At 37.2% G+C, this 23,571-nt stretch overlaps 1 protein-coding gene across 1 annotated transcript in view; it reads right to left on the bottom strand.

Moving 5' to 3' along the window:
* LOC113225920 (apyrase-like) overlaps window positions 1-23,035 on the bottom strand; it is a 67,529-nt gene extending 44,494 nt beyond the window's left edge. The window contains exons 1-9 of the mRNA XM_026458387.1: window positions 22,965-23,035; window positions 22,522-22,677; window positions 19,771-19,993; window positions 16,730-16,927; window positions 12,185-12,315; window positions 10,949-11,099; window positions 10,125-10,251; window positions 709-866; window positions 178-259 (exon numbers count right to left, since the gene is read on the bottom strand). Coding sequence (XP_026314172.1) covers window positions 178-259; window positions 709-866; window positions 10,125-10,251; window positions 10,949-11,099; window positions 12,185-12,315; window positions 16,730-16,927; window positions 19,771-19,993; window positions 22,522-22,640 — 1,189 coding nt within the window. The 5' untranslated portion in view covers window positions 22,641-22,677; window positions 22,965-23,035. The remainder of the gene's footprint in view (window positions 1-177; window positions 260-708; window positions 867-10,124; window positions 10,252-10,948; window positions 11,100-12,184; window positions 12,316-16,729; window positions 16,928-19,770; window positions 19,994-22,521; window positions 22,678-22,964) is intronic.
* Window positions 23,036-23,571: the final 536 nt, after the last annotated feature.

The raw sequence follows: 23,571 nt of genomic DNA, 5'->3' as shown, positions 1-23,571 counted from the left end.
CCCGCTTACAACTTCAATATTTTGTTAGCGAAACAAATAATATTTTGTTTATTCCGAACTTGGCCTCCCTTTTCGATAGAATAAATATTATTACAGAGGAATTAATAAACTACGAATAGTTGTATAAGTTCATAATCAAGGAGAAAAATAAAGAAAGTCGTTCAATAATTTACTTACTTCCCTGAGGAAAACTGGCTTTTATAGTACTGCTTGGCATAAAAGTGATGGAATCGTAATCAGAATCCACTTTTGTTTTAGCCTGAAATAAACACGATTAAAATAAAAAAAAACTTAAAAAATGACAATCCGCTAAAAACCTTCAAAGATGGCATTTTAAAACTTACGACTTTAGCGCCTGATTCTGAGATGTCAAATTATATTAATAACTATACTAAAAAAGCAATTGCCGCAAATTTATATCCAGGCGCATTACAGAAAATATTTTATTTAGACTTTAAAGACCTACGTGGTCGAGTGACTTACACACCGGTTTTCATGGTGTCGCCATTTCTGAGGTCCCGGGTTCCATCCCCGGCTGAGTTAATATAGAAAACTAAGTTTTCAATACTGTTTGTGGTACCGTCGTCATTGTGTGATGCTGCCTAATAAATATAAATATAGCGGCATCCCTACCTGTGTTTACCTGGCTTATATAAAACACAAGAAACATATAAGTATAAAAAACAAGTGCATAACAAATATTTTTACCACAGCCTGAATAGTATCGACAATGAAATTTCCCAAGGGGCATTCACCATACGCGCAGTCCTCTGCCAAGAGAGTAGTCGTGGTTTCCCCTATGCGAATGTTCTCTGCTTCACGCACCAACTGAGCGTACGGCTGTAGCTTTGATTTGATTTCTTCATCTGTAATAAGTAAATAAGCTAATAAATTAAAACTCAATCCTGTACTGTAAAACTATAAAAAACATAGTCAAATTCAAATAATCATTTATTCCATAGATAAAATGTTTACACTTTTAAGCTACTGCTCGTTCACTACGCTGACCTCCCTAAAAAGAACGAGCTAGAAATCTAGGGATTGAATACACTTTGTATAATAATTGTGTGGAATCTAAACTCATGTTGTCTTTCCATACATCTTCATCTAAAACATACTCTTCAATTTTGTAACGTGTCTTGTCAATTAAAATTCTTTTAATGTAACTTTTAAACTTAGGAATTGATAATCGTAATATATGCTCCGGAATCTTATTGTATAAAGACGTATACTGTTCCCCATAAAAGAATCGTTTACCTTAGTTAAACGAAAACGTGGTACCATGAGTTTGGACTAAGTATGGATATTGGAAATATTATGGATATCTTATTTCTTAATGAAATTATGTATATTTTTACGGGCACACAAAATATTTCAGTAAACGTACTGTGATGCCACAGTCACGATACCAGTCTCCTTAAACTTTTCTCTGAGAGAAAAACCCGAGAATCTAAACGGTACACATAACGAATCGCTCGTTTTTGAAACACAAATATGGTTTGTATATCTGCCGCTTTGCCTCACATATCTGTTATGATCATTAATACAAAAATCGAACACAGAAAAATCTCTTCGACCCGATGGGAATTGAACCCGTGACCACGCTGTACAGCGTTGCTCTATACCAACTGAGTTACAGGTCGATATTTGTACTGATTTTCAGAATTCGGCGCCGCTATTTTTGCATGTGTTCGATCTTTGTATTTAATAGTCAATAACAAAACTAGTGGAAGTAATTTCACACAAAAAACTCAATAATACAATAAGAACATATTTGTTAATTTTATTTTAAAAGGAGATGACGTGACGAGCTGGACGCTTATAATATGAGATCCCGGCCTGTAGCGGCGTTAAATCGCAATGAGTGGAGAAAGCGAAGGGAAGTATTTGCCCTGTAGTGGGATAGTAATCACAGAAATGTGAAAATAAAAATCTTTAGCCGGCAAACATAAGTTAACATTACAATTAACAAAAGAACGACTACCATGCTGCGCCGCCACGCAGAGGTCCCGGGGCTATGAGTATGTTCGTGTGTGTAACTAAAAAAAAAACTAAACTTCATTGAAACTTATTAGTTTAGTTCGCATTTATACAAATTTTTGTAGCAGTAGAGTTTCTTTTGAAAGAGTTCGTCCACAGCCCCCTTATCTATTTCTGCCACACTGTAATGTGAGCATTACTGCGTTCCGATTTTGAAGGCTAAGGGTGCTGGTGAAATTACAGGTACATGAGACTTGTCAGTTTATGTCTCAGGATGACGGGCCTAAATGGCAGTACCCCTTAGATCTTTGCGGTTTAAAGCTATGAGTGGTACTGCAACTGCTATGGACAAGCGTGTGTTTACCATTAGGCACGCGACTTGTTCGTCCCATTCCCATCATTTGTTGTCATAAAAAAAATTGATTATTGAATAGTTTACTCATTTAAAATTAATTTTAAAAATTTGTAGTTTTTACATTATATAAAACTCGGTGCGTTTATCACATAGGCCCAAGTGAGGCCCAAAACCAGTAAAGTTCCTATTTCAAGGAATGAAAAGAACTTCTTCCCATATGTATCAACATCGTGACTCGGATAATCGAGTGTCGAGTCACATATCATATTTTACATGACATCATTATTTGATACAATTGAAATCAAAGTACTTTTGTTATATTGATAAATCTAAGGGATGAGTCTGCCGCCTGTCATAAATAAGTAATAAAGTAACCAAGGAGCCTACTATGAGCTCTTAGAGCAATCATATTTAAGTCTGTAAGTTGGATTGTCTGTCAAATTCGTACTAAGACCTCACAAAAACAATTCACTGTCCATGCAGTTTACGTTCCCCATTCGAAATCAGTTCACCTTTTCTTTCATAGCAAAATCGCATCATGACGTGCTATTTGCCATGCAAATGACGATCCCATCTGTAAAAATTAGCAATTCAAAAAAAGTTACTCCGTGAGTTACCATGGCGTAAAGCCTGGTAAATGCTGACTTTCACCTACGGCGAATTAGCTTACTATTTAGATTTATGTAACGTAATGCTTTTCTACGTTTCATTGTATTTTTTTGTACTGTAGTCTGGTAAGGTTTTTGATCCGAATTAAACGTCTTTTATTGTAATAATAAATTATTTTTTAAAACGTCCTTTGATGTTTGAACGTGATGGCGGATCATTGCATAAAAGGTGCAGTCGGTAGGATCGCGGCACTCTAGACTTTTCTAAACAAAAGTATTCGCGTGAATAGAACTCTTTGTGCGAACCAGAGTGAACGGTGCCAATCGTTTGTCCGCGATGTCCCATCAAGAACAGTAACAACGGTATAACCAGGACGACTGAACCCGCGGGACTCCGGAGAATTGGAAGCCTGTACCTACAAGACCCGAGCAGGCGACGCAGTGGCTGTATTGGTGAGTGCTCATACTCTTCCTAGTACATTCCTTGCTCTATTGCCTGTCATATTTATTGATAAGTGTGATTTCACGTCTATCTGTCTGTGTGCTTTTATCGCTATATTTTTAAATCAAGTGATATAGTAGCGTACGGTGTTTTTATAAAAAGAAAATAGAGTTCGAAGCAGATTACAAAATGATCGCCAACTTAATGCCGAGATACGACGGCAATCCCAAAAGGCTAAATTTCTATATCCGAAAAGTAAAGACAGCCTGATAACATTTACTCGCCCGAGAGGCGAGACAGGTGCGCAGGCCATAGTCTGCCTAATTAGGAGCAGGTTAAGTGGCGCGGCTATAGATGCCATAGCATGAAGGTTCGGTGAACTCTTGCGACGAAATTAAAGCAGCCTTACGAAGGCGCCTAGGTGAGCCTAGAAATGGGGTAATGCAGGAGCTCACACGTACCCGCCGAAATAAATCCGGAGACGCGGAGACGTACGGAAAACGGATCCGTGAATTGTTAGATACCCTATATCTAGTAAGTCAGCATACGGACAAAACGTACTATGAAAAAATGGCAATAGAACACTATGTTCAACAACTTGACTTCCATGTATGTAGGGGTAGAATTGCAAACCCTAATACTTTAGAACTTGCTATAGTGACAGCACGACAGGAGTAAGCCAAAGCAAATTACAGGCAGAACCCTAACTTTAATAGCCTTTCTGGCTTTCTGAAATGTTTAGACACCAAAATAATAATCATTTTCCACGTGCTATTGATAACAAACCCTTTAATAGTCCGATAAGTTTTATTCCTCAAAGCAATTTTGTTTCCCAACGTAATAATTGGACCCCCGAGCAACGACTACAGTTTGTGGAATTTACAAACTGTTGCAACAAAACAAAGAAACGAAATCCCAAATTGATAACTTCCTGAAACAATGTATTGTCCGCGAGAGCGTCTCTCCATGGTCATGCCCTATTCACGTGGTCCCTAAGAAACCAGACGCTTCAGGCAAGATAAAATGGCGTCTCGTTATTGACTTCAGAAGATTGAACGACCGCAGTATAGAGGACAAATACCCACTACCTAACATTAACGACATTCTGGACAGATTAGGACGTGCACAATACTTTACTACACTCCATCTGGCGAGTGAATATCACCAAGTAGAGATGCACCCCCGAGACAGAAAAAACAGCCTTTTCAACCGAAAGAGGGCACTATGAATTCTTGAGAAAGCCCTTTGGGCTCAAAAACGCCCCTAGCACATTTCAGAGGCTAATTGATCATATTTTACGCGGTTTAGAAAATGTGTTCATTTATCTAGATGACGTAATCATCGTCTCCACGTCCTTACGAGATCATATCACCAAGCTCAAGCAAGTTTTGACCGTTTTAAGGTCCACAACCTAAAAGTTCAGTTGGATAAGTCAGAATTGTTACAGAAACATGGTCAATTCCTAGGTCATGAGTTAACTCGTGATGGCGTGAAACCCAACAAAGATAAAATAAAAGCCGTACTAAGTTTCCCGCTTCCCAAGACCCAGAAAGACATAAAACAAAAGCTTTCCTTGGCCTCGTAGGCTACTTCCGAAAATTCATCAAAGACTTTGCCAAACTTACCAAACCTATGACCGCATGCCTGAAAAACTGTAAAGTCACTCACACCCCTGAATTTTAAACGCTTTTAATAATTGCAAACAGATGCTGACTAACGACCCAATCTTACAGTTCTCCTTTGACAAAGAATTTATACTTACCACAAATACTTCAGACTTTGCTTTAGGAACAGTACTTTCCCAAGGCAAGCTAGGTTCAGACAAACCCGTGGCATTCGCTTCGCGAACTCTCTCTGAAACAGAAACTCGTTACTCAACGATCGAGAAAGAGCTACTAGCGATAGTATGGGCGGTCAAATATTTCCGACCATACTTATACGGTCGTACCCAAATTCTAAATTGACAAGATGGCAGCTAAAGTTGGCGGAATATGACTATACAATTACATATGACTACGCAATTGAACGACAACAAAAACAATTTTATGTTAGATCAACGGTAGGTTTAACGTACAGAGTTGAGAACAGATCAACTAACTCTAAAGTAGTAATTAAAGATGTATTCATACCAGTCAACAACACAGAAAAGGAAATAGTAAAGTTCTTAAAAGAGCACACTATTGACGATAGAGTTTTTCATTGCTACGTCTTTGATGAACACATTTATCTAGCTTTTTCAAGAGTCTATACAACTGTCTTTAACGAAAGAGGCACTAAACTTTTTAGATGTACATCCCGTGTGGACCTCGTAAATAACAAAACAGAGCAGCAAGATATCATTAAAAAATACCATGAAGGCAAGAACATTCATCGCGGAATTCAAGAGACATATAAACTTAATAGACAAAATTACCATTGGGCAAATATGCTCCTCTTCATTCATTCACAAGCATTCGTCAATAAATGTGATACATGCCTGAAAGCTAAATACGAACGGAACCCTCTAAGACCACCATTAATGGTAACTGAAACACCAACTACACCCATGCAACATATATTTATGGACCTTTATTCAACAGGCGGTAGCACGTTTCTTACTATCATCGACAGCTTTTCAAACTTCGCCCAAGCAGTTCCGTTACAAGCTTCTAGTAGTGTACATATAACTGAAGCTCTATTACAAGTAGTCTCTATATTAGGCCTACCAATGAAAATTGCCACTGACTCGGACACAAAATTTGATAATGATGTCATAAAGGAGATGTGCGCTTCCCATAATATAGACATACACTTCACAACACCATACAACCCAAAATCAAACTCGCCAATAGAGAGATTTCATTCCACTATTGCTGAAATTATCAGGATACAACGCATGACAAACAAAGACGACACAACACAAACTATCATGAAGTACACCGTGATAGCATACAATAACTGTATACATTCTGCAATAGGCTACACACCACATGAACTATACAGACACACTGCAGCCAGGAATCCCCTAGAACTATATTACTCTAAACAATTTTACCAAGATTTCGTAATCAAGCACATGATGAACGCAGAAGCAGTGCAGGAGTGCGTAGCAGCCAACCTATCTAAAAACAAAGAACAGGTAATAGCTAGATGAAACCAGGAAGCCGAGGAGATAATGCTAAAGGTAGGTGAGACAGTTTCTAAACAGGTTGCTAAAACAGCGTGCAATGCCAAAACAAAACCGGTATTTAAAGGACCCTATAAAATTATACATTTGCATCCTAATAACGTAGCCGAAATTATCGATAACCATCCGAATTCAAAGTCAATTCGCGTCCACTTCAAACTATTACGAAGATCTCACCTTCTTCCAGGGCGCTCCTCCCCGGAGCCTTCGTGCTCTACGCGGCAGCCATCGTGAGTGTCGCTCCTTTAGAAAATAGTACTGGTATATTTTTAGTGAAAGAAGCGGAAGTCCTAAAACAAATAGTCAAAGTCAAAGTCAAAGTCATTCATTTCAGTATTCATTTAATCTCGTATGCTCTTATAATATCAGTTATTTACATAGCACTGCTATAAGATTAGCAGCCCTATATGCAAGTACTAAGTATATTAACAAAAACGTAGTCTCAGAACATATACACAAATCGTATGCTGACCAAATCGAACATGAATTAAGTATAATTCACAATAAATTGATTTTTCTTGCCCCTCATAGTAGAGTAAGACGCGGTTTAATAAATGGATTGGGATCAGTAGTTGAATCCATTACCGGTAATCTTGACTACGATGATGCTGTAAGAATCAAACAACAAATAAAAAATATTACTAATAGACTACATAATGTACAAGAAAAATCCATACTTTTAGCGCAAAAAACAACAGAAGAATTTGGTAACCAATTAAATAAAATAAACGAAAATCAAAATAAATTAAGTATGATGTTAAAAAATATGACTACGCATTTTAATATCATCTACAGACAATTCAACTTATAGAAGTTCATATACAAATAGACTTTAGCTAATAAACTATATTAGATAAACTCATGTTACTAGAAGACGCTATGGCATTTTCGCAGATAGGCATTATGCATCCCAGTATATTAAATACACAAAACTTAGTATCTGAAATGGTAGAAATGGAAAGAAAGCTTACCTTTCTGTCTGTGGTTCCAATCAGTCTAGGAAATATACATATAATAGAAAAATCTATAGATGTAAAAGCTTATAGTACAGAACATTCGTTAAATTTCATCTTAGAAAACCCTTCCGTAAAACAACCTCCTTATGACCTGATTCATCTCTACTCCATCCCTAACAAACAAAACTATACCATAATTCCTAAATCCAAATACTTGGACATCGAGTATATAACCAGAAATAGAGACGAAATAAGGGCCATATACTCCTGGTAACACATTAGCGATACAACTCTTATAAATATCAACTCTCGTTTGCACTGAAATATAGACAGGCCGACTAATGTCCTGTGTGTACGTCTCCGTATATTCCAAAAAATATTCTGTATTAATTGTAATAAAGATAATACTATATACTACTATAACAATGCCGTGCTATTCTATTCGGTGGTGTGAGAAAAACAGCATTATATCTAATTACACAACAAACGGAATCACATTTCATCGGTAATTAAATATTAAATATATAATTTTGCAATTTTCGTCCATTATAGCAAAGCTGAAGTTAACTGGTCCATTTGAAGTGAAACAGTTGACGACACCCATTGACTATACCCGTCAATTGTTTCGAACTCGGGCTGGCCAATCGGAGCGCAGTTGTCACAGTAATGATATGGCAGAATAGTTTTCAAACAAATTAAATGACATTTCGTCTCTATTTCTGGTTATATACTCGATGTGCTTGGAAGCGGAGAGTACACCTACCTTGATGAAGACTGTCGCCACATCGCTGATGATCTGCGTCTCTGCAAATATCTAGGCATAAAATTACAGCATGATGCTGATGATTGCGTCGTAGCACTCGTCAGACATGAGGTGGACCTTTCAACATGCTCTTATGCGATAATGAATCTGCCAAGTGGAAAACTCCAAAATATCACGCCTAACAGCTGGCTACTTGTGACCAATCCTAGAGAAATTTTGAAAGCAACATGCGAAAATGATGTCACTTCCCACACATTAACAACGACGCAACTCATCTCTATCCCGAAAGATTGTCATGCTCGACTTATGAACAGAACTTTGCAAACCCATAGTAACATCGTAATAATACATGACGTCGCCCCACTACCGCAACAAGCATTGATACCAACCAACGAAATACGATTCGAGCTGCAACTTGAAGACATTTGATTAGATAACATACATGAACTTATAAATAAAGCTCACAATATACAGGTGAAGAAACTTTTGACGATTGGGCTTTTATCGCAACTACACCTAGTTGAAGTACGATTATCCTCTACATCATTGGGCTCGGCAGCATATTATGCTGGAAATCATACCAGTGGTTTACAAAAGGGAAATCTACCGATATTTCGCCGAATCCACCTGGAGGACCAGAAGGAACCAGCAGGACGCGGTTCTATCTGAAGAAGGGAGGAGCACCTCCCGAGTTACCATAGCGTAAAGCGTGGTAAATGCTGACTCTCACCTACGGCGAATTAGCTTACTATTTAGATTTATGTAACGTAATGCTTTTCTACTTTTCATTGTATTTTTTGTACTTTAGTCTTGTAAGGTTTTTGATCCGAATTAAACGTCTTTTATTGCAATAATAAATTCTTTTCTAAAACGTCCCTTTCCGCCGTCATTACATAAGTCGTGACTAACTTTTTTTTTAATTTTGTTACATTTTTAAGAAATTTCGTTTAAGTTTTATTATATTTTCATTTTCATAATTATTTATTATCTTTTTATGCTATAATATTAACTATTGAGCGTTTTTTGAAAGTTTTAGTTTGAGTTTCCAATCTTTAAAGTGTTGTTGATAAATTATTGGCACGAATGCTATTGCAATTTTTAAATGGAATTTTAATCATTTTAATAATTTTATTGACCGAAAATCATAAAATAAGTTTTAAATAGTGCCAAATTTGACTATTAATGCAATCAATGAAAATGTACGAATACAAGATATGTTCCAATTATGTTATCAAATTGGAAACTCTTCTTAATAATTTCAATGATTATGATGACTAAACATGACATGTAATTTTGTCGTACGACAAATTGTAAAGTAAGATTGAAAAGTTGCCGACATTACAAAACAACGTAATAAGTATAATTAATAATAAAATTAATAAAAAAATATAATTATTCTCATTTTGAACACAAATCGATTAATAGTGCTTGAGCGCTCCCAGGATAGTACACACACCAGCACATCAAGCTACACATTGACGTATCTTGTTCCGTTGCAATGGAGGCGATATTCGAACAAAAATGTGTAGTCTGAAGTGCTGTTGTCCGTACATCTGTCTATTTCTCTCATATGATTTAGTATGTAGTTTCATCTCGCTCTTGTTAGATGTCAGCTAGCCAGCCAGAGACAATAATTAAAGTTTAAAAAAATAAAACTCCTCATCCTGTCACGCCATTCCGGTTCAACTTTTTGTAGGTAATGATACGAATTTATGCAATTCAGTTTTTCACGTCAAGTGAATTGCATGGAACTTAGCTGGGTGCTTATAAGCTCATAATAGGCCCTCAGCCCGTTTAAGAAAGGCTCTATTCCAGTTTGTGCAAAGCTTACATTGATGTTTATAAAATTCATACCTTCAGGAATAGATCGGTCTAAGAAAATTGGTCCACCCTCCCATTTCACATATTCACCGCGATCGTCAAAGAACACAGTCAGATTACCCATGTACTTGGTGAACGCCGAAGCTTGTACAATTAGCACCTGGAATAAATGAAGTTAGTTTTTTTTTAATAATAAAAGAGAATTGAGATGAGTAGCTGTCCTAGTGTGAAAAACTGTAGCTTTCCTGAAATTACAAAGCCTGGCCATTAATGGCCTTTTTAACTGACTTCAAAAAAGGAGGAGGTTCTCAATTAGACTATTTTTTGTATGTATGTTATGTGGTTACTCATGGATTACTCCGATATTTGTGAACCGATTTTGGTGATTCTTTTTTGTTGGAGGTACCTCACTTGTAGTCCCATTCAAAGTTGAAGACAATATACAACCTCTATGGGTGGCAAATTAGGTATGAGTCCGGTTTATTTAATTTCACTCACTTTCTGTTAACCGATTTCAATAAAACTTGGCAAATAGATGTAACTAACACCTCTATAGAGGATAAGCAAATTTTTGAGGTCGGTATTTTTTATAAAAAAACTTTATTTAAAAAAAAATATTATACCCGTATATAGTTCGCTAGATATGACTACTGACTCAGAGTGCTTATTCGCAGAACCACAAGTAAGTAAATGTTGCAAAGTAAATTTGGATTCTCCTCGTCAAGATGCGGAAATTTGAAGAGCTGATTTCCTCTTTTCGATATCGTGAACATTGACGTAAAAGCAGTATAATAAATACATGGCTTTACCAACTCCAATACTGACGTACCTATTACAGAACTATAGGAAAAACATACTTTATGTTTGACATCCTTATTGCTCTCTACAAATACAGGGTATGGAGCTGCGACCGTTTCCCCGCTTGGAGCAATTCCGTTCCACAGTAGGCTGTGAGTGTGTCCACCAATTATTATGTCTATGTATTCCCCGTGATCGTGGGCTAGTTTACTGTAAAGGAGTATATACTGTGATCATTATGGAACAGCTAAGCCTTCATTTACACATTATAAATAGACAGCGGAGACGATATATTCATACATTTAAAAGACGGATAGCCGCTGTAATCACACAGCAATCGCCTTGAGAACACGTCTGTGATGTATACACGCTTTGTTGCATTTTACTCGCATAGAAGACGCTCACGGCTTTGCCGCCGCAAGAACAGAAGGTATTGGGCTCGTCCAATGAATCAAGAAGCAGTGCGTACAAAGACATTTGAAAAATTGTACGAAACTAAGGAATGATGAAAAAAAAAGGAACTAAAGATTCAATTAATCGTTGTCCACAGAAGATTCGCCTGTCATTTTGTATTAAAAAAATTATCGCCTCCTTCCAAAAGATACTTCAATATTAGACGCCGCTTGTTCGGTGACTATTCGATAAAAAACGTATGACTTTTCGCCGTGTAAAAGAAATGCATTAATACTATACGCCACTGCACACCGAATACATTTAAGTACATTCGATTTGCTTGACAAGTCCGTCGCGTATTCGATAAACGTATAGATCTGTGTACGTTTTTTACAGAACATACAACGTGTGAACGGTTCTATATCTAATGTATGCGCCATTGTTTCTTCGGTAAGATTTATACTACAAGAAAACGTGCAGGGATTCACGGTGAAATTACGGGTACATGACACTTCTACATCTTGTGACTTAATTTGTTTTGCCATCAAAAAGTTTCACTAACACTGCTTATTTAGTAGCAGTAGAGCTCATTGTGAAAGAGTTCGTCCAGGAAGTACTGCCACCTTACTTATTTCTACCTAATGTGAGCATTACTGCGTTTTGTAAGGACAGTTTTGAAGAAAAGGGTGCTGGTGAAATTACGGATGTATGGGCCTTATCAACTTATGTCTCAAAGTGCCGGACGCGGTGGCAATGTCCCTTAGATCTTTGCGATTTATGCAAACATGTGTCTTGTGTTGAATACGAGCAACTGGCAATTGGAAGCGAATATTATATTTTCTTACAATGAAACTAAAACATAACAATTATTAAAATAGGTTAAAAAGATTAAATAATCATACCGATCTATTGTCAATCCGCAATGCGACAACAATAGTATAATATCGACGCCCTGCTCTTTAAGCTTCTTTACCTCCCGATCGGTCGCCTCTCCTGGATCCGTGAACATCACTTTACCCGGTGAAGACAGATACTGAAAATCATTAAAAGAAGTCATGGATATAAAATGATAGTCTAATGGGTGGACGGAAACTTTGTGCTTATCACGCTTATGTAGCCTTTAGTTTGCGATATGGACTACTGCTCTGGGGAAATGCTGAAATGCCACTATTTAAAACCCAGAATAAATATGTCAGGGCCATGTTTGGTGTGGGTCAGCGAGAGAGTTGTATACCTTACTTTAGTAAACTGAAGATGTTAACCCTACCATCGATGTATATTTACGAGGCATGTGCTTATGTGAAACAAAATCTAAGCAACTTTAATATAGTCAAAACTAGAAACTCTCTAGAAATCTTAGAAACATAAGGAATAAAGTAGAAATACGGCCCAAATAACGCCTTAATTTGGAATTTCACACTAGAAGAATGTTCGTATTAGCACTCAAATTATTTAACAAATTACCGGATGCTTTAATCTAATTTAAAAAAAAAACAGAATTAAATTGTAGAAAATTTAAAATGAAATTGCATAATTTGTTAAATACTCAATGCTTCTACTACAATATTGAGGATTTTTACTTGATAACATAAAATTCATTTCTAGTTTAATTCCAATTGTTATTGTTTGTATAAGCCATTGAATTAATTTAACTTTAAATGCATGCTACATCAAAATTGAAATAAGAATTGTGTATAATATTCGCATGCCAAGTCTTAGTAAAACGTACGATCTACAGCGAATAAATATCTTGTATTCTTGTACGGTCTCTCAATTGTAGCGACCTCTAACTTTAATGTTTAAGTTACGTGCATTTGTTAATGTGTATCGGTGAATGAAAATAATATCGTGATAAAACCTGCACTCTGAAGAAGATTCATAACCCTTAGAAAATGTGTAAAGTCCCTAACCATTGGACCGGCAGTGGAGATCCGTGCCCGGTAGTGGAGCGTATAATGAGTTGCAATGACGATGATGGATAAACCCCTTGAGGATGGTTCAAGATTTCGTAGCATAGGTACATACACAATACGCGTCATCACCGGAAGGCAAGGCTTGCAGACAAAGCAAATTACAAATGCTTGCTGAAATACTTCACGCATAATTATTGCCAAATCTTTGGTTCATATTTAATTATTTGTATAGACATTTAAATTAGCTACATGTTAAGGACTTTTTTTAATAAAGTGTAAGTGCGCATTTGACCTCCATCTCTCCTGATGGAAATTGTCGATGAGGTCGACGATAGAGCATGCACACCTAAATAATGCCTATTCACTCACGCCTTGAAAAGTACAATGTTCTGGGAACAAGTCTGCAAGGCAGGGAATTCCAAGCGTAACGCTTCGTGCGAATCCTTGGAATATCCACAACACAGGGGTGGAACCCAAGCCTACGCCTAGTCCCCCGTTGATGGAAAGGGTAATGCGGAATTGAATCATGCGATTCCCTCGTCACCAAACTTATTAACGCGGATTCGAAATGGTTACACTACGTGACATAAATCCACTACAAGAACTGAACAACATACTCTCTAGCGCCCCAAACTGAGCTTCAGTCGAACGTAAACTACGAGACTCGAAAAACGCGACTCACAACTCACAAAATTAAGCTCATCTGGCCTCACTCTAAGAGTAGAACGCATGTCATAATATGGGACAAATACACAAACCATTCATTTATATTATATATCTGTATACTAGTGTTGCAACGAATAGTATATTAGGCCTCAAATATACAATATTTGGTCAGGACCGTGCCTGGATAGTCGAGCATTCGGCCAAATTATTCGGCCTCGTTAAGGCACGTACGAAAATTGGTTCGAAAAATACCTTTAATTATGATAAATAATTTTGCACAAAAAAGTATTTTAATTTTCAAGTTTATGATTAAAATTTATAACTTAATTAAGAAAGTAATTGTTAATTTCGCTTCACTTTGATTAACTTTCAAGAACACAATTTAATTTTGGTTTGCAAATTATAAGTACTTGGTGGATTTTGTTAGAGTTTATTTAATCATAAGTAAACTGCATAATTTTTCAAAAGGGTTCGAATTCGAGCTCGCACCTCTGAGTTTCTCGAAATTTATGTGCGAAATTTAATTTAAAATTTATCATGAGCTTTTCGGTAAAGGAAAACATCGTGATGAAATCTTCATAACCCTCGGAAAACGTGTGAAGTCCCCAACCCGCATTGGATAAGCGTGGGGCAACCCTTGCCTGTGAGGAGACCCATGCCCAGCAGTGGGACGTGTAAATAGGTTAATGATGAAACTATATACTAAATTGTTAGCTCTTTGAAATAATAAGTTACGTTACATGATCTTTTACATGAAGAATCGAAAAATTGCCCTTTTGCGAACTTATAATGAATGTCAGTATTAATAATAGTTACATGATTTATTATGTTTTTTCTTATTTCCTTCTCCTGTTTCTAAGTATTCGGTATTCGCCGAATAATGATTCAATATTTGAAATTAGGCCGAATAACAAAAAACAGGCCCAATGAGCCGAATACCGAATAGCATTACTCATTCGATTTTTAACCTCGGTAGTTCAACGGTTTTCACAGTGAGCGCTGGCCGAGGAGTTCGTTTCGTTCGATTCTCCGAAGAACAAATTTAGGAAATGAAATTTTTATATTTGATTCTGGTCTGGGTGTTCTGGGTAGTGCTAAAACTAAATAAGTACGTAACTAACTAAGTAAGTACTATAGTAAATTGGCAGTAATAGAGTTCCTTGTGAAAGACTACCTATATCTGCCGCCAAGCAGTAATGTGACCATTACTGCATTCCTGTTTGAAAGGTAAGGGTGCTTGTGAAATTACAGGCACATGGGACTTGTCAACTTATGTCTCAGAGTGACGGGCGCAGTGACAGCGCCCCTCAGATATTTGTGACTTAAAACTCTGAGTGGTACAGCAACTGCTATGGACAGGCTTGTCCCTTACCACCAGGCGCACGACTTGTTCCTCACTTGGTATCATAAAAAGAAGTACTGTAATAAGTTCTTGTTATTTTTTATTGACGATTATTTCTTTGAGGTCACTATTAATTTGTTATTTATGTACAACAACAAAACTACGGCGATGGCGATGCTAGGCGTTAACTATAACTATGACGTAATACCTACCGATTAAAGTCTAGAATGACAACAATTTTCTTATTGATATATTAGACATTTTATCGTGTTAGTAAAAGTACAACAATATGTAATAAATAATATGACGTGATGCTTCTTTGTATTCATAATGTAACTGAATCTTTATTTGTTGTAGTTCGACTTAAAATATCTATGAAACCAAGTTTAGTGAGTATAGAAATAACACACTCTAAAACCACAAAAACAGACAAATAGGCGAGCGTACAGGGTGTTCCACGGCTACAGGACTTTATTTTATTAAAAATAAGTGTGCACTTGACTTCCATCTCGCCTGATGGAAAATGACAATGAAGTCGACGAGAGAGCATGCGCACCGAAAAAAGCCTATTCACTCACGCTTTGAAAAGGCGCAAGTTAAACCGTATAGGGAACAAATCTGCAGGCAGGGAATTCCACTCCATAGCCGTTCGCCATATAAATGTGGAAGCGAAACGCTTAGTACGAATCCTTGGAATGTTCGCAACATAGATCTGGAACCCCAGCCTAAGTCTGGTCCCCCGATGATGAAAGCATGAAGGCGGAATTAAATCATTCAATACTGTGCGAGCACACTCTCCATGACATATCCTGTAGAACACCTATAAAAACACGGAGGAAAAGTATTTTTAACCGACTTCAAAAGAAGGAAAAATAGGAGGACGTTTCAATTACACTGTATTTTTTTGTATGTTTGTTACGCGATAACTCCGGCCGATTTATCAACCGATTTTGATGATTCTTTTTTGTTGGAAAGAGGGTACCTCAGTATTGGTCCCATTTAAATTTGAAGAAAATATACCACGTGTAACGGTGGCAACCCTAGTTAGCCAATCTAATCATCCAAGGTAATATAATATATATAAATATAATACTAATAAGCATAAAAATACTGGATTTTTTTCATATTTAGTCGGTTCGATTATCAGTCTAGGCAAGAAACTTTTTAAAACTCCTTAAATGGAATATTACTTACTTTTAAATCTACAATATCTAAAGTACTTTCCCTCCGTATCCAACAAACATTGGGGGACACCCTATTTGATCGCCTATTTATCTATTATTAACATTGACCAGGTCAATGATTATTCTTTTTTTTTTTTCAAATTGTTTAGGAGACATTAAGTTATTACTGTCAAAATGTACACACACCTGATCGCATTAAGGCGGACACAAAACCCTTTATGTCCATGTAATAGGAGCGAAAAATACGAGCATTTCGAATCGGCTTTTGGCACTTAAAGTTCTCTACCTCTCATCTACAGAAATATTGAGCTAAAAAATAATATTGTAGCATTTCTAATTCACCGCTGTTTCCTGCGTAGCAAGACCAATGATGCCAATTTTCCGTCCTTTTTTCTCAACAACTATACTGCTCTGGAACAATCCCTGCAGTACAGGTTCTTGTGACACGTCCATATTGGCAGCTAGCGCTGGTGCTTTTAGATGCGAGAGGTAAGGCGCCAGACCCTCCGGACCGTCGTCGAATTCGTGGTTGCCTATAGCCTGTCAAACGAAGTTATGATTGATTATTACATGATTAATGATACACAATATCGCAAAGTAAATAGTGGTGATGTTAAGAAAGTGTGTTTTTCGTACAAATCGTATTTCTCAAGCAAATTATAGAACTATTGTTATAGAAATCAGGCAATGTATGATTGTGACAATAAAATTATACACACATCAAAAGTGTCTAGGGATCAAGTACGTTTAAGAGTATTGCTGCAATTAGGGTTAATTATATTAACTTTTTTGTATCGCTATTGATACTTTTTAGTGAGTTTTAACATTTAAATAAGGAATATTGTTTATAATTCGATAATAAGAAGAAAATCTATTGACAATGTGGTTTTGTATAAAAATGAGTTATAACGTTTTGACAAAATCATTACAATATCTGCATCGGAACCGAAACAATTTACATTATTATGGAGAGACGACATCATTTAACCCGAGAAGTGATGATGCGAGCCGTCGGAATGTTGGAAGCTGGTTCCAGGCAACATGCTTTGGCTTTCACTCTTAACACTACACAGAGCGTCATTATTCGCCTCTGGACGCGCTATCGCATGACGGGCAGCGTGGCCGAGCGACATGGAGGACGATCTCGCATCACGACTCGCAGACAGGACCGGTATATCCAAAATACTGCTCGACGGAATCGTACCATGACCGCCATGATGTCGGTTACGAGGCTCCACAGCTCCTCAGGCTTGCTAATAAGCGATCAAACAATCCGAAATCGTTTACGTGAAGTGGGTCTGCGATCCCGAAGGCCGCTCAGAGTTCCACCTATTGCACCCTGCAATCGCAGGACCCGTTTACGATGGGCTCGCGAACACAGAAACTGGGAGGAAGAAGACTGGCGCTATGTGTGCTTTTCGGATGAATCCCGCTTCGGTATGAGACCGGATACAAGACGTACTCGAGTTTGGAGAACATCTGGACGTCATGAACGTTTGAGATATTGTCAGGAAGTTCATCCATATGGTGGGGGAACAATAATGATATGGGCCGGTATTTGGATCGGCGGAAGAACCGATCTCATTTGGATCAGGGGTAACCTCAATGCTCAAGTTTACGCAGAGAGGATTGTTTCAGATGTTATCATCCCTTTGCGAGGCCAGTTGGGTGATTCATTTCAACTAATGCATGACAACCCACGTCCACACACGGCTAGAGTCGTAACACGCATTCTTGCCGAAGCTCGTATCAACGTTCTGCCGTGGCTTGCTCAATCGCCAGGCCTCAATCCAATTGAGCACGCATGGGATATGCTTCAAAGAAGAGCTGTGCCGAGTATGCATACCGTACATACTCTACAACAATATTTTGACTTGTTACAAAACACATGGGCGGCCATTCCTCAAAGTGATTTTGATGAACTCATCTTAAGCATGCCAAATCGCTGTAATTGTGTGATTCGTGTTAATGGTGGAAATACAGATTATTAATTTTCTTATCTTTACAATAAAAATGAGCAAAATCATCATTTTCGCCATTTTTTTGTCATTTAATTGACGCCGTTAATTTGAGTTTTTTCCCACAATTTGCAAAAACATCAATTTTAGTTTATTTTTATTAAATATAGGGGTAAGCGGTTAAATAAAACATAAGCATTAAAGTAAGAAGTCGTCCTGGAAGACTGGATTTGGTAAATATTGCTTAAATAATTTTTATTTTAAAAATATTCACTTGATCCCTAGACACTTTTGATGTGTGTAGTTTTGTTTGTACATGGCTGTGAGAATTAGTATATAGAAAATATCGATATTCTTCTATTTCCGAGTCAATGTCCCGCCTGATAATGATGCTTACTACGCGATGCCATACATTTGCATCGTGTCGGTATATGCCGCAACACCCATCCCAGCTTCAGGCCCCTTGTCCGATGTGCACGTGTTCCGTCGCCGCAAGTGGCATGCAGTTCTAATTTATATGTAGTATAACCCTACGTTATCGGTCAAGCATCGCAACGCATCGTGTGGCAACGATTTACCATGTCTATTGTTGCCCTTCAACTTTTCTAGAACTCAATCCAAATCACTCCAAGAAATATTGACCAATCAATCTTCGTGATTTGCAGTAAGAGAACAGGAATGTTTGTAATCGATGGGAGTACTCTACAACCGCACTTCGCAGTGCCGCCGTACCACACGTCACTTACTACTGTCATTATATTACTGTCACCACATCTAACCTAACAGATGCGATTGGGTTCAACAACTATGGACAATGTTCTAAATTTAAGCTTACTCCTCAACATCTACTTTGGAAGGAAAAGTCATATGTCAGGTCGCATTTCAACTACTTATATAAAACAAACTTTAGGACGAACTAGCTGAATTTGAAGCTTCAGCTGAATTGTACAAGTATATATAAAATATAAACAATCTATGGGAAATGAAACTATTTTTCCGGATTTAAATCGTGTACATTTGTTTTTTCAAACAAACCAACGTTTGACCATGGGAGGTCCCATGATAAAGGGCTTGAAACGTTGGTTTGTTTGAAAAAACAAACATACGCGATTTAAATCCGGAAAAATAGTTTCATTTCCTATGTGTAACAATAGCGAAAACCTAAGAACTCGATATATAAACAATCTCTTATTTGTCTTGAAATATGAAGAAAATTGTCAGCAAATATAAGGAAGAAGATACTGAAAAGAACTAACATGAGCAGGATGAGGCTACTAACTAACCTAACCTAACTATAATAACTCGTACTAAGGGGGACATCCGCAAAGTAACACGGGGTGTGAAGCGACAATATAAGCTCATCAATTCCCTGTGGCGTATAATAGTGCTGTCAAGATAAGAACGAGAATAGTAAAAATAACCTACATGAGCATCATGAGGCAACAAGTTCATGAATTCCTGAGTTACGTTCCATTTTAACAAAGTGTACCAATATGTTCCTTGAAAACTATCTCCAACGTTCAATAGTAACGCGTCTGGTTTCTCGTTGAGGAGTGTGGTTATTTCCTTGTAGAGCCGCGGGAATCCACCCAGACATGAGCCGTTGTTGAATCGACATACTGGATAGTGAACTGACGTTTCTTCGAATCTAAAAAATAAATTTTGTATTTATATGTCGGAGTCAGTTATCACTTCAAACGTAATTTATTAGATAAACGATTTAAGAACTATCCACACATATCCGGACCGTACCCGGGACGTGGACGAGGCGTGCTAGTTTGTATGAACTTGCGGGCCCGTCCCGGCCCCGACCAGGATACGGACATGTGTGAACGAGTTCATACAAAATATACACAACGATATTTTTTTGAGCCCCTGAGGGAGCACGGCCCGTCCACGTCCCGGCCACTGCCCAGGGACGGCCCTGATATGTGTGGATAGACCTTTACAAGGCTATCTACGAATTATTTTAACCAGTCACGATCATGGTTTCTCTGTTGACAAATATACGTCAGTTTGACAGCTCAAACTGGGTATGGTCGGAGAGAGGGGGCTTATTGTATAGTTCCTTGGACAGTGAAGACGTGTACCGCCTCGCTCTCTGTAAACTTGCCGCGTAATATTTAGAATCCGTTTTAACCTCATCCATCTTTTGTATTTTCGAACTAATGTGAAAAGTGGATAAAACAACTAATTGCATTCAAGTAACGTTATTATTCCATTTCCGGCTGAACGAACTGATAACTAAGAGTGAATACACAATCATCAAGTAGTTCCTGACTAAACCAGCGTCAAACACACAATTTTCTTATGCTACTAGTACCAAAGTAATGGATAACGCCGGGGACTACTTACAATGATCAAAACCAATTTAGAAAAATTCTATTCCAAAATTCTCCCCACGGGGAATCAACATATTATTTGGAGTGAGAGAATAAAATATTTTATAAACTTCTTAATATTCTAGCGGCAGGGTGTTATTTTTCTACGCTATGCGCTACATCTATTTTACAATCGTAACAGATCTGGCCAATGCGAGAGGCTCGCTATCGTGGGCGAAAAGCGAAAAATCAAAACAATCATATTTATACAACGAGTTGTTAGGCTTTCTATATTGCTAAACATTGGAAATGAAACTATTTCTTCGAAAACTAGTGCTATCTTTTTTTTATGATACCAAGAGACTGGACGAACAAGGCGAACGTCTGATTGTAAGCAACACGCCTTTTGGGCCCTCTCAGGTCACATGGCCACTGCTGACTGAGATGTTAAAGCACAGAACAATAAATATCTACAGTGTTTAGTGTGAAACGTGTGCCAATGGTATGTGGAGTTCCACATACTTGAGCTCCGTCCGCTACTTTCGCTGATCGTGTCAATTATACAGCGCAAAACCTTGAATTCGTGGAAAAATTGTTTACTAATTAGGAATGCAAAAATGATAGTTGCACCTGTAATATTATCCATGGTGTTTTATATCATCGTTAAGCCTTATTTTAATTAATTTTAATAAAGTTTAAATTATATTAATAACATGAACTGTTATGTAACAAATTCTGAAGAATTTGTTACATCTTTTTAAATTACAAACTACGACCTTTTTCAGGGTTTCATAGTGTTTAACATGTTTTATGATTGTATGAGTTTTGGCGACAGCGGTTCTGATAGTCATCGAAGTTTATAGCACTTCCATTGTTTTTTTTTCTTCCGTATGTGTCATCAACCAGTTAAATCTAATTTTAATGCAAACCACCCTATTCTGAACAATAGCTACAAAAGTTATCAATTTAAATACCTTATTTTAAATTTAGTAAATAACATTCTAATTCAATACTACATACATTTTGCAAAATATATTATTTTAACAATAAGAATTTGTACTAAATTAAATTAACAGTAAATAATTAAAAAATAATAATTCTAATAGTTACATTTTTTAATTATAAATTCAGTAAAGCTTTTCTTCTAAACACCACAACGAAAGTAATTGCTAGTTAACTGTCAAAAATATTTTTTTATTATGACACAAGCGGCAGGACGAACAAAACGTGCGTCTGGGGACACGCCTGTCTATAACAGCTGTTACAGTGCTACTTAGAACTTTATATCGCTAAGATCTGAGGGGAACCTGAGACATAAGTTGACAAGTTCCATGTGCCTGTAATTTCACCAGCACCGTTACCCTTCAAAACCGGTACGCAGTAATGCTCACATTACTGCTAGGCAGCAGAAATAGGCACAGTGGTGCTTCCCTGGACGAACTCTTTCACAAGGAGCTCTACTGCCTAAAATATAATATACAATAAAATAAAATGCAATATAAGCACTCGACGCGTATTGTTTCTCGTTATAACACTTGTATACTTAACACATTTCTTGAAGTACGGTTTAGTTGGGCAAAGTAGGCAAATAAAGATAATTCAACATCGCCCATTGTTGATTTAGCACTATAGCTGCTCTCGTTACGAACCGGGCGCAACTTCGTTAATAATTATTTACGAACTTTAACCTAAGGGCTCTGTACAAAAGCGACACTACGCGGCCTATACTGACGCTGCGTACCCTGCGAACGTTCCTCATAATACACAACCTCTCCCAAAAAGGAAAATATACGTGCTTTAACATTTAAATGCAGGTTTTATAACACAACATAAATTATATATAAAATTGACTTACCTTGCATGAAAATCATTATAATGTACAATGTCCAACGCATACAATCTTTCTTGTGGTAGGATATGGCAAAATGTCGTAAGTAAACACGTACTTATGAAAAATAATCGAAGTTCTCCCATTTTAAGAATACTTCAGAAAGATATATTTTTTACACCGCTGAAAAAAACAGGTTTTCGTTACACATGCAAATCTAACAAAAAATTGTCACGCTCCTAATATCGTAACTATATAATATCATTGCACGCTTGTGAATGTTTTTAAAAATCAGCCTCTTGCACGTTTCAAGTGTGGTAAACTAATTCATATTATATATAATAATCCAGAATGTTATGATCATGAACATATTTTCGAGATGCAACGAAACTTTCAGAACTCGAAAAATTTATAAGCTAAGATTTTGTTAACAATAAATTTTAACATCTATTTTTAATGATTAGACTCACCCAATTTCAATAGATAATGATTTTTATCCATAAACGTATTAATACACAAGACACTGGCCTGGCGTGGCCACACATGAGACAAAGTAAGTCCTATATACAGTTACACTTATTGTCGCACAAGTGTGACTCTAGAAAAAAATTACCTTGTTTTTCGGTAAACTCTGGGATAATTATGTTGTTATGTAAATTTTAATGCACACACTCATAACCTCGCACTTAGGGAACCCTGTATCGCTGATGCCATGAACACACACATAGACAACCACAAATCACACCCAAACTCACGAGAGAAATAAATGTAGGCTATACAAATATTTCTCCCGACTTTCGAATTGAACCGGGGGACCTCTGCGTGGCAGTTCAGCATGGTTTTGCCACGGAAGCAGTTATTTAGACACTGCTAATTTTTTTTATAATTTCAAGTGACGGGACAAACAAGTCGTGCGCCTGATTGTAAGCTACACGCCTGTCCATAACAGTTGCATTAAGAACTTTAAGTTGCTAAGATCTGAGAGGCTCTGGCACTGCGCCTGTCACCCTGAGACATAAGTTGACAAGTCTCATGTGCATGCAATTTCACCAGCACCTAATTACCCTTGAAAACTGG

Source organism: Hyposmocoma kahamanoa, unplaced genomic scaffold (assembly GCF_003589595.1).
Source record: "Hyposmocoma kahamanoa isolate Upper Pololo Valley unplaced genomic scaffold, ASM358959v1 180, whole genome shotgun sequence".
In the NCBI taxonomy this organism is placed as follows: Eukaryota; Metazoa; Arthropoda; class Insecta; order Lepidoptera; family Cosmopterigidae; genus Hyposmocoma; species Hyposmocoma kahamanoa.
The sequence above is the reverse complement of the archived record's forward strand: the minus strand, read 5'-3'. Positions and strand labels throughout refer to the sequence as shown.